This window comes from Nicotiana tomentosiformis, chromosome 11, assembly GCF_000390325.3.
Source record: "Nicotiana tomentosiformis chromosome 11, ASM39032v3, whole genome shotgun sequence".
NCBI lineage: Eukaryota > Viridiplantae > Streptophyta > Magnoliopsida > Solanales > Solanaceae > Nicotiana > Nicotiana tomentosiformis.
Window position 1 is genome coordinate 94,114,374 of NC_090822.1, and position 10,495 is coordinate 94,124,868.

At 36.9% G+C, this 10,495-nt stretch overlaps 2 protein-coding genes across 2 annotated transcripts; both read left to right on the forward strand.

Annotated features, from left to right (window-relative positions):
- Positions 1-394: 394 nt before the first annotated feature.
- LOC138901863 (uncharacterized) lies at positions 395-1,579 on the forward strand. Its single transcript, XM_070189659.1, has 3 exons — positions 395-1,104; positions 1,170-1,222; positions 1,365-1,579. The coding sequence occupies exons 1-3, from the start codon at positions 395-397 to the stop codon at positions 1,577-1,579; spliced, it is 978 nt and encodes a 325-aa protein (XP_070045760.1).
- Positions 1,580-1,588: 9 nt separating this feature from the next.
- Positions 1,589-2,263, forward strand: LOC138901864 (uncharacterized). Its single transcript, XM_070189660.1, has one exon. The coding sequence runs from the start codon at positions 1,589-1,591 to the stop codon at positions 2,261-2,263; it is 675 nt and encodes a 224-aa protein (XP_070045761.1).
- Positions 2,264-10,495: the final 8,232 nt, after the last annotated feature.

Here is a 10,495-nt window from a genome sequence, read left to right on the forward strand (position 1 = left end):
GTTTGATGAGAAATTACTCAATCCCGATCCTGGAGAGAGAGTACCCATTGATAAATATAGTCCTAGAATATGAGATGAAGTAAGAAGACACTACATTCAAAATGGACCTTGCCAACCGGTTGATCATAAGTTTCCTAAGACTTTATTCGGGAATAAAATGCGTCAATTTAGTCCGGGTTGGTTTAAAGATTCGTATTCTAGATGGTTGGAGTATAGTGTGAAGAAAAATGTCGCATTTTGTTTATGTTGTTATTTATTCAAAAATGATTATGTTCATGGAAGCACGGGTGACTCTTTCACAAAAACGGGCTTTAAGGCTTGAAATAAAGCTTTGGAAAGACTTGCTTTACATGTTGGTCAAGTAAATAGCCTCCACCACAAGTGCTTCAACAAGATGTTAGACTTATCATATCAATCCCAATCAATTCAAGTTGCTTTTGATAAGCAATCTGAGAAACAAAGAAATGAGCACCGAATTCGTTTAAATGCATCAATCGATGTTGCAAGGTTCCTCTTGTACTTTGGATTGTCTTTTAGAGGTCACGATGAAAGTGATTCTTCAAAAAACAAAGGCCTTTTTCTAGGGCTTTTGGAATGGCTTGCAAAGAGACTCCCTCAAGTGGATAGAGTCATATTGAAACATGCTCCAAAAAATGATATGATGACTTCGCCAAAAATTCAAAAGGACATTGTGAGTGCTTGTGCACAAGAAACCGTGAAAGTTATAATCAATGATTTAGATGGGGATTATTTCGGGATATTAGTTGATGAGTCCAAGGATATTTCACACCATGAACAAATGGCCCTCGCTTTGCGGTATGTTGACAAAAAAGGCCAAGTGAACGAGCCATTTATTGGTCTTGTTCGTGTTGGTGATACCTCTGCAAAATCGTTGAAGGAAGCAATACTTTCTTTGCTTATGAAACACTCATTAAGTCCATCCAAAATACGCGGACAAGGGTATGATGGAGCTAGTAATATGCAAGGAAAAATGAATGGTCTTAAAGCTTTAATTTTGCAAGAAACTCCTTCGGCACATTACATTCATTATTTTGCTCATCAATTACAGTTGACAATTGTATCGGTTGCTAAAAATATAAGGAGGTGGAAACTTTCTTTGCTATAGTTTCTATTGTCTTGAATGTGATTGGAGTATCCTTTAAACGTAGAGATAAACTTCGGGACCATCAAGCAGAATTATTGGAGCAGTTGGTAGAGAGTGGTAAGTGGGAAAGGATTAAATCAAGAACGAGGGCTTCAAAGGCCAGGTGACACTCGTTGGGGATCACATTGTAAAACATTAGATAACTTTGTTGTTTTGTTTGCATCTATTGTTCATGTGCTTGGGGTGATTGAATATGAAGGTTCCGAGGCTAATGATAGATTGCAAGCAGAAGCCTTTTTGAGTAAAATCAATTCATTTGAATTTGTGTTCATGCTTCACTTGATGTTGAAGGTATTGTTGATGTCGAACGAGTTGAGTAAAGCTTTACAGAAGAAAGAGCAAGATATTGTCAATGCCATGATATTTCTTAACCTTACAAAGGATAGGTTGCAACAAATGAGAAATGAAGGATGAAAATCATTAATGGATGAAGTCTCTTTGTTTTGTGCTAAACATGACATTTTGGTGCCCAATATGGAAGAATTCTATATTCCTGGAAAGTCAAAGCGTAGGCCTTCTAGTGTTACTTATTCACATCACTTACGTATTGAGCTTTTTTACACAGTGATTGATTTGCAACTTCAGGAGCTTAACAGTCGTTTTGATGTTGTTAGTGGTAACTTGCTTCTTGGTATGGCTAGCTTGAATCCAGCTAATTCGTTTGCTAATTTTGATAAGGAAAGAATAATGACATTGGCCAAGTATTATCCAGATGAGTTTGGTGAATTGAAGCTTCGTCTTAGTCACCAACTTGACACTTTCATATTGCACATGAAACATGGTGACCCTAGATTCTCGGATTTGAAAGGAATTGGTGATTTGGCAAAAGCGTTGGTTGAAGCAAATCTTGTGGAGGCATATTCACTTGTTTATTTACTTGTAAAGTTGACTCTAATTTTACCTGTCGCGACTGCAACGGTAGAAAGAGCATTCTCATCCATGAAGTACATCAAAGATGAATTGCGTAGTAGTATTGGTGATGCATTTTTAAATGATTGTTTAGTTTGTTACTTTGAAAAAGAAGTATTTTCAAATGTAAGCAATGATGCTATTATTGACCGTTTTCAGAGTATGAGAACGCGTCGAGTTCAAGTATAAGTGGATGATGTACTTTTGTTATATTAGTATCAATTAAAGATATTCTATAATATTGAAGTTTGTATTTTGATTTAAGTTGTGCCTTCTTTAGTTCTCTTTTTGGGACAATAGTAGATTATTGTTTGTATGTCGCGAATTGCTATTAAGGCAACTCAGCTTGTTTTACATTTTAAAGTTTATTCCAGTTTAGTTCATGTGTGCGCAAGGATGTGCAATATTTTTTTTTTGTGGAATACTTATTTTAAAATTTGTGTTTGTAGGTCAATTTGGGAGTATGATGAAGTTGGAGCTTGTGTTCGCGAGTCAATTGGGGAGTATGATGAATCAAAGCGTAAGCTCTTTTTACTTTATTGTAGTTTTTTGCTTAGCAAGTTTATATTATATAGTGGAATATGCTACTTATTTACTGGTCTATCCTAGAGTTTATATGTATTCTTTTACTAGCTAATAAAGTTTTGGGTAATACACTCTAATGATAATGGTGCCCCCGTCATACTCAAATCCTGGGTTCGCCTCTGATTACACGGATAATCCTGTTACAGTAACAGTTAAACTATCATTAATTCTGAATGGAACAAGAATTATCAAGGTGGGTTTTAAAATACGAGGCTTACTATGGTGTCCACGCCAACTTGCTGGCATCTAGAATAAAATTTGAGCTCTATTTTGGCTTCAAAATAAAAATAAATCACATCAACATTTCTCTCAATAACCGAGGGTGTATGATTTAAAACTTGATAGATAATGGGCTTGCCCTTCTACCACAGGAATATTAAAGATTTCAAGAATATGAGTGTATTGTTATAAAAAGGTGAATTCAAAATTTTATATTTGACGGGTTCAAGATTTAAAATAATACATATATAATTTTTTGTTTGTAATTTTAGTGATTTTTCACATATGTATCTATACTCTATATTAAAATATTGAGATTAGTTAAATCCATTGACTATATGACACATCCTCTCCAATGTTGATAATCTTAATAAGGACATTAGATTTAATTATATAAATTTAACGATAATGACAGCAGGAGAATAGGGATTTCAATATGTCAAATTTAGGAAATTTAAAAGAATAAACCAAAGAAAGAAAGAAAAAAGTACTACTTAATTAATATGCAAGAGGAGACACAAGAGATACCCGATCTCCATGGGTGGACCCAATTGTAGAAAAAGAAAGAAAAAACAACAAGATAGATGTGAGACTTGAACATTCGGGCTCAATTCTAGAAAAACAAAACAAATAATAATAAGATAGTTGTGGGATTTGAAATACCAACTTCATTTGTATAGGTGCAGGTAATAGTTTTCTCAACGGAATTTAAATTTAAAAGAAGTGAAAAAAATTTCCAACAAAGAGTATTCAATATGCATTATATACCTCTAAAACGTAATATTTTATTTATATACACAATGCAATATTTCGACGAAGGGTGGTCAGTTGACCACCCTTGTGACCATGTGGCTTCGCCATTTCGAGCCGCAAAGTTTGTGTAAAACCCTAAGCAATCAGTATTTAATTTTAATGTCGTGTATTAAGTCGGAAATCTGTCGTAAGTTTTTGCATGATACTCTCTCAAAATTGAACTGAAATGAGACCACTTACGTCACAGAGATTTCTTGAGGGTCATTTGCACAAAAAGTTACCTTTAGTTGTCCCTTAAAACATGGCCATAAATTAAAACTTCGTCCAACTTTGTCTATTTTTTTTTTACTAAATGAACTAATGTTGGAAAAATATGTCCCTTAAACACCATCAACAAATCCACCACCCTCATCCATCCCTCACTCCAAATTCATGCCACTGCTAATTTAATATTTTTCCCCGAAGATGGGCGACAAATATTAAGTACGAAAAAGTTTCAAAATTACCCCTAAATTATTGAAAATAAAATAATTTTATCCTCTGTTCGTAAATGGTCCCAAATATACCCCTACATGTGCACTAGCTGCCGCCATCGGGCCGTTGCGTATCTGCTGACCAATATCCCGGATATGGCCAGGACTATATGGTATGAAGACAGTGGTGTTCTTTGAAGAATTTGCAAGGTCAAAAATATCCTGTGCACTAGCTGTCCTTATGTTTAACTCAAAAATAGATTTTTCGATCAAAGCCAATATCTAGAAGAAATCGGGTTATTGATAACCAAGATTTACTTCACTTTCCCAACAATTTGAAAGAATAGATCAAGGAATGGAAATAATTGACAAAGAAAATATGAAATGAACTGATAATCACTCCCAAAATTACGGCTTAGAGCTTTGAGAGCAAAGCAAAGAATAACTGTATAAATTTCAATAATAATTGTTATTTTTTTTTAATTACAAATGAGATTTCAGTCCTTATATAGGAGCATACAATTATAACGATTTCCTTACATAATTTGGGCTCACTAATGATATTAATTGCCTTGATTGCCCGTTACTATATATAACCGTAACGGAAACATTTATGATTAAAGATTCTTTGTAACTGCACCGATTTTCCTTCCTTATTTATTACAGGTTTGTGTATCTTCCCTTCTTCACAACCTTTATTCATTTCGTTCTTGTTTCTCCTTTTACAGCTGTGAGGTCCGGTTTTTTTCTCAGTGTAACCCCGTGGATGTTTCTCTCGTGCCTTTTCCGCATTCTTTAACTCGTCTAATTAAGAACGCCACTTGTCCTTGCATCGATGTTCCACATACCATGCCCTGTCACCTTATTGATAGTCCACGTGTAATGTCTTTTTCCACCAATACAGATAGTCCCCCCACTTTCTGAATATTCTCAACTGAATATTCGGAAAGTGGTAAGTTTTTACGGCTGGAATTCTTTGCCGTCGTTCCTCGAGTATCATTATGCCTCCTTCAGAATCGATGTGACGTATGTCATATTCATTTAATGCCCATGCCACATGGCTTCTTATGATTGGTTATGCAGTTTCTCAACGTTTTTTACGGTTTTTTCTGCGGCTGCGTCAGTCATAAAGTGACGGTTCCATTATGACACTTCATAATGACCAATTTTAACAACGGTTGTATCTCCTTATAAATACTTCATCTTTTTTGATTTCTTGAAACCTTCTTTCTTCTTCTCTGTATCCACCATCTTAACCCTTCTTCGTATTTCTGTACCTTTTCTCTATATTTTCTTTGTTAAACATGTCTTCTTCAACACCATACCCTCGCAAAGTTGTGATCGTTAATGAGCTTGCTCCTTCTACTGCCCCTACTAGGAGTAGGAGAGGTGATAGACTCTGCAACCTTGGTTCGTTATCTACTCGTGGTTCTACTTCTCAAAGTAATTCTGCCATGCCATCTTCTTCTAGACTTAGAGCTCTTTGACCCCTAGATTCTCTTCTAAAAATAGGGACCTGAATGAACCTATGCGTGAGCCTACAGTTTCTTTTGTGTCAGATCGTGAGACCATGAAGAATCAAGTTTCTTCTATAGCTTCCCTTAACCCTGCTGAACGTTAATCAAGTTTAATCACTCCTGGTCTTCTTTCTTTAGTTCGACGAGAATGTCATTGAAAATCAGATTTTCTAGTTTTAATTCTTGGTGCTAATTTAAGAATCACTTCTTACCATGTTGGATTTTCTTTCGTTTATACCTACCCTTTAACTTTAGGGTTTGAGCCTCCCATTGATCCAGTGATCATTGAGTTTTGTCATTATTTTAATATTTGCCTTGGCCATATTGGTCCCATCGTGTGGAGCGTTGGCATACCTTCGCTATTTGTCGGATTTGGTTTCCGCTCTTTTTACCTTCCGTCACTTACTTCATCTTTACTCTCCCAAGTTGTTTTGTGAAGGGGTCTTTTCCCACGTGGCTAGAAGTAAAAGGGTTTTAGTTCACCCCGAGGATGATCGTGACCGGGCTGGTACGTCCTCTTTGTTGCTTCCCCCACTAGTGTGTTAGTGGGTGAAGAAAATATGCCTTTTCCAGAAAAATGGAACTTTGTACGCAAGTTATTTTTTCCTTGTTGCCTTGAATTACTTTATGTAACCACATATTCATTTTTTAGGTAACCATGGAAGTCTTCGAAGAAATTTTCGACTTCCGTGCTTGGGTAAAAAAAATGTTGACTGCTGCTCCTATGGACAAAAGATCTTGGAAATTTCTTTCACAAAAATTTGGTTAGAAAGTGAAGACTCACTATACTCTTTATCTTTGCAGTTCCTCTCCTCCTTTACTTGTTTATACATAAATTTTTCATCATTTCGCTTTTTTATTAGGGTTTGCTATTCGTGGCATTAGCCCCGCATCTGTTCCATCAACCAGGCTTTCTGTAAGTCTTGCTCAAGAACGGATTTTGAGTGCTTCTTCCTCCAAGAGGAAAACTGTCGAAGCCAGTGGGTCTGATGATGAAGAGGATGTAGAAGAAGGTTCTTTGGTGAGAAAATCACGTGTTAGGAGACGCGTGGTTTCTGATGATGAAACTCATGTCTCCCATGATCCCCTATCAAGTTCATTTCCCTTCAAACTCATTGATGAGCCAGAGAATGCGCCTTTAGATATTTCTAATGAAAACTATGGTAACACACCTAATCTCCCATCAAGTTCTCGTGCCAATTCCAAGCATGCAATCACAGCTTCATACTCTGACCCATTGTTAGTGATTGGTTAATATTTTATTGCTTGTCTTATGACTTCACTTGAGGGTGGAATTAGAATAATTCCTAAACCTGCTCCTTTAACATTTGACGAACCGTTAGTAAACAAGGTCCAAGTCTCTGGATTAGCTCCGGTAAACACCTTTAGTTCTTTCTCTGCCTCATGAATTAAATTCGTGCTAAAATCCGCCACAAAATCTGCTAACACCTGCGATTTTATTGCAATTCTAGGCTGATATATGATATCAAACTCACTGAGTTCTATTGCCCATTTAGCTAGTCTACCTGATAAATCATGTTTATGCAATATATTTCTTAATGAAAAAGCAGTTATAACAGAAATAGGATGACATTTAAAGTAAGTTCGTAACTTCCTAGATGCCATAATTAACGTTAACGCAAGCTTTTCTAGGTGTGGATACCGTGTCTCAGCATCTAGTAAAGACTTACTAACATAATAAACTGGGGATTGTTTAACTTTATCTTCTCGTTCCAACACCGCACTTATCGTTACTTCTGACACAACAAGGTAAATGAGCAATCTTTTACCGTCTTTTAGTTTGGCCAACAAAGGCGGGTTTGATAGATACGACGTTAGGTCCTTGAGAGCTTGTTGGAACTCGTTAGTCCATTCAAACTGATTTTGCTTTTTCAGCACTGAAAATAATTTAAAACCTTTTTCTGATGACTTTGATATAACCTCCCCGGAGTTGCTGTCCTACATGTTAATCTCTGTACCTCTTTCTTGCTCGTGAGTATATCTGGTATCTCCTTAATAGCTTTTATCTATGCTAAATTTACCTCAATACCTCTGTTAGAAACAAGAAAACCCAAAAACTTACCTGACGCCACGCCAAAAGCATATTTTTTCAGGTTTAACTTCATGTTGTACTTGCGGAGAGTGTTGAAAATGATCCCCTGCTTGTGTCGATTTGACCAACATATCGTCTATGTAGAATTCCATAGTTTTTCCTAAATGTTCTTGGAATATTTTAGTTACCAATCTTTGATATGTAGCTCCAGCATTTTTCAAGCCAGATGGCATGACTTTGTAATAATAAGCCCCACTGTCTGTGATAAATGAAGTTTTTTATTCATCTAGAGGGTCCATTTTTATTTGGTTATAACCTAAATATGCGTCTAAAAAACTTAACAGTTCATGACTTGCAGTAGAATCAATTAATTGATCTATATGCGGTAAGGGAAATGAATCTTTTGGACAAGCCTTATTTAAATCAGTATAGTCTACGCATATGCATCATTTTCCATTATTTTTTGGAACCACAATGGTATTAGCTAACCAATCAGGGTACTTTACCTCTCGTATTGAACCAATTTTTAAAAGCTTTTGTACATCATCCTGGATCACTTGATTTTTGAAGGACCCCTGCTTCCTTTTCTTCTGCTTAACATGTGGGTGTGAATGATCCTCATTCAGCTTATGAGTCATCACCTCCGGTGGTATACCTGTCATATCTGAGTGCGACCAAGCAAAGAAATCTGCGTTAGCATATAAAAATTCAATTAACTTACCTTTCATTTCTAGGCTTAAATTTGATCCGATGTAAACTTTTCTGTCTGGCCAGTGGACAAATAATATTATAGCTTCGAGCTCCTCGGCAGTTGTTTTAATATTTTCATTTTCTTCTGGCTCTTGAATAACATCGGGTCTCGAATCAACATTAGTCTGTCCTTGCATGTCTTTAGTTGAGGTTTTCGCAATAGTGTCCTCAACCGAATTCTGTAATTGCTATTTCGCGCGTGCATCATTGGCTACCATGCTTGCGATCACCACTGATTTGATACTTCTTGAAGCTTGTTGATCTTTACGGATTTGACGGATTCCCCCAATATGAAGGAAATTTGATAACTTGATGCAATATGGAAGGGACAACGTCCATATCATGGATCCATGGTCTTCCTAGAATTATATTATAGGCCATGTACACTTCTATCACCTGGAACTTTGTATCCTTGATGACCTCTTCTGCAAATGTGGTTAGTACAACTTCCCCTTTTATAATAATGCTTGAATTATCAAACCCGGACAAGAACCGTGCTTTTGGTATAACCTTATCATTAGCTTGTATTTCATTCACCACCCTTAGTAAAATGATGTTCACTGAGCTACTTGGATCAATCAAAACTCGTTTTACGTTAGTATCATGTACAAGTAAAGATATTACCAGTTCATCTTTGTGAGGAATCATCAAGACGTTCGCATCCTCATCATCGAATGTTATATTGTCGCCATCAAGACCTGGCGAACTCGCTTTCCATGAGTGACCGTGCCGTATATGTTACTCCATTGACCTTATCTCCCCTAGTTATTATGTTGAATGTTCTTTTTGGCGATGGAGGTTTTAGGGGCTCTTGTCTATTCTTTATGTATGATTGTCTTACTTTCTCATTGAACAAATCAGTAAGATAACCCTACTTCAACAAATGCTCAACCTCTCCTTGCAGAAGCTTACAATTTGTTGTTCTATGGCCATGATCATTATGAAATTCACACCATAAATCTGGATTTCTTTTGCTTGGATCTGATCTCATTTCTTTAGGCCGTCACACCTTATCCCTCATACCTCTTAAAACAACCACTAACTCAGAGTTACAGATGTTAAAGTTGTAATCTCCTATTCTTTCTTGCGTATTGGAATCATTGTTTCGGGCATCTCATTCCTTTTTGAACCTGGATGAAGAACTTATGTCTTTTTGCCTTGGTCTTGAAACGAATCGTGCACTCTCCTGTTTATATCGAGAGTCTCGCCCTGCAGGTCCCATGTACGGCTCGTACCTGTTTTTACCGGACCTTCTTTCTGATTTTGAAGGTCTCGATCCTGGCCTCTCATCGGCCCTTGGCTGTGCGACCGTATCTTCTTCTATCCGCAACTTCGTACCGTACCTGTTGTACACATAGTTCCAAGTTGTTGCTAGAAATTCTCGCAAACTTTCTATCAGCCTCCTCGTGGCTTCTGAACTTTTCTCGTTCAAGTTGCTCGCGAATGCCATAGCCGCCCAGTTATCAGGTACTCGAGGTAACATCATCCTCTCCCGCTGGAATCTATCTACGAATTCCCTATGTAATTTTGTGCTCCCTTATTTAACCTTAAAGGTGTCTTCCATCCTTTTTAAACTTTTTGAGCCCCCGAATGTGCTTTTATAAATGAATCTGTAAGCTCAGCAAAAGAATCAATAGAATTTTCCGGTAAAAGAGAATACCACGTTAACGCTCCCTTTGTGAGTGTTTCACCAAACTTTTAAACCAATACCGATTTGATTTCCTGTTTGGTTAAGTCATTGCCTCTCACGCCAGTAGTGAACGCAGTTACGTGATATCGAGGGTCAGTTGTTCCATCATGTTTGGAAATATCATGTATTTTAAACTTTTTGGGAATTGGTAAAGGTGTCGCACTTAACTTCTAGGGTTGTTTTGAATACTTGTCAATATCCACCCCTTTGACTACGGGTGGTACGCCTGGTATCTTCTCTATACGATCGTTATGTTCCTTTAACTGTTTCTGCAAAGTTAGCACTAAACTTTGTAAATTAGAATTATTTGGAGTACCTGACCCTCCATCACAAGATTCATTAGGATTTTCTCCACTTCCAGAATTATCAAGCCCTGAACGC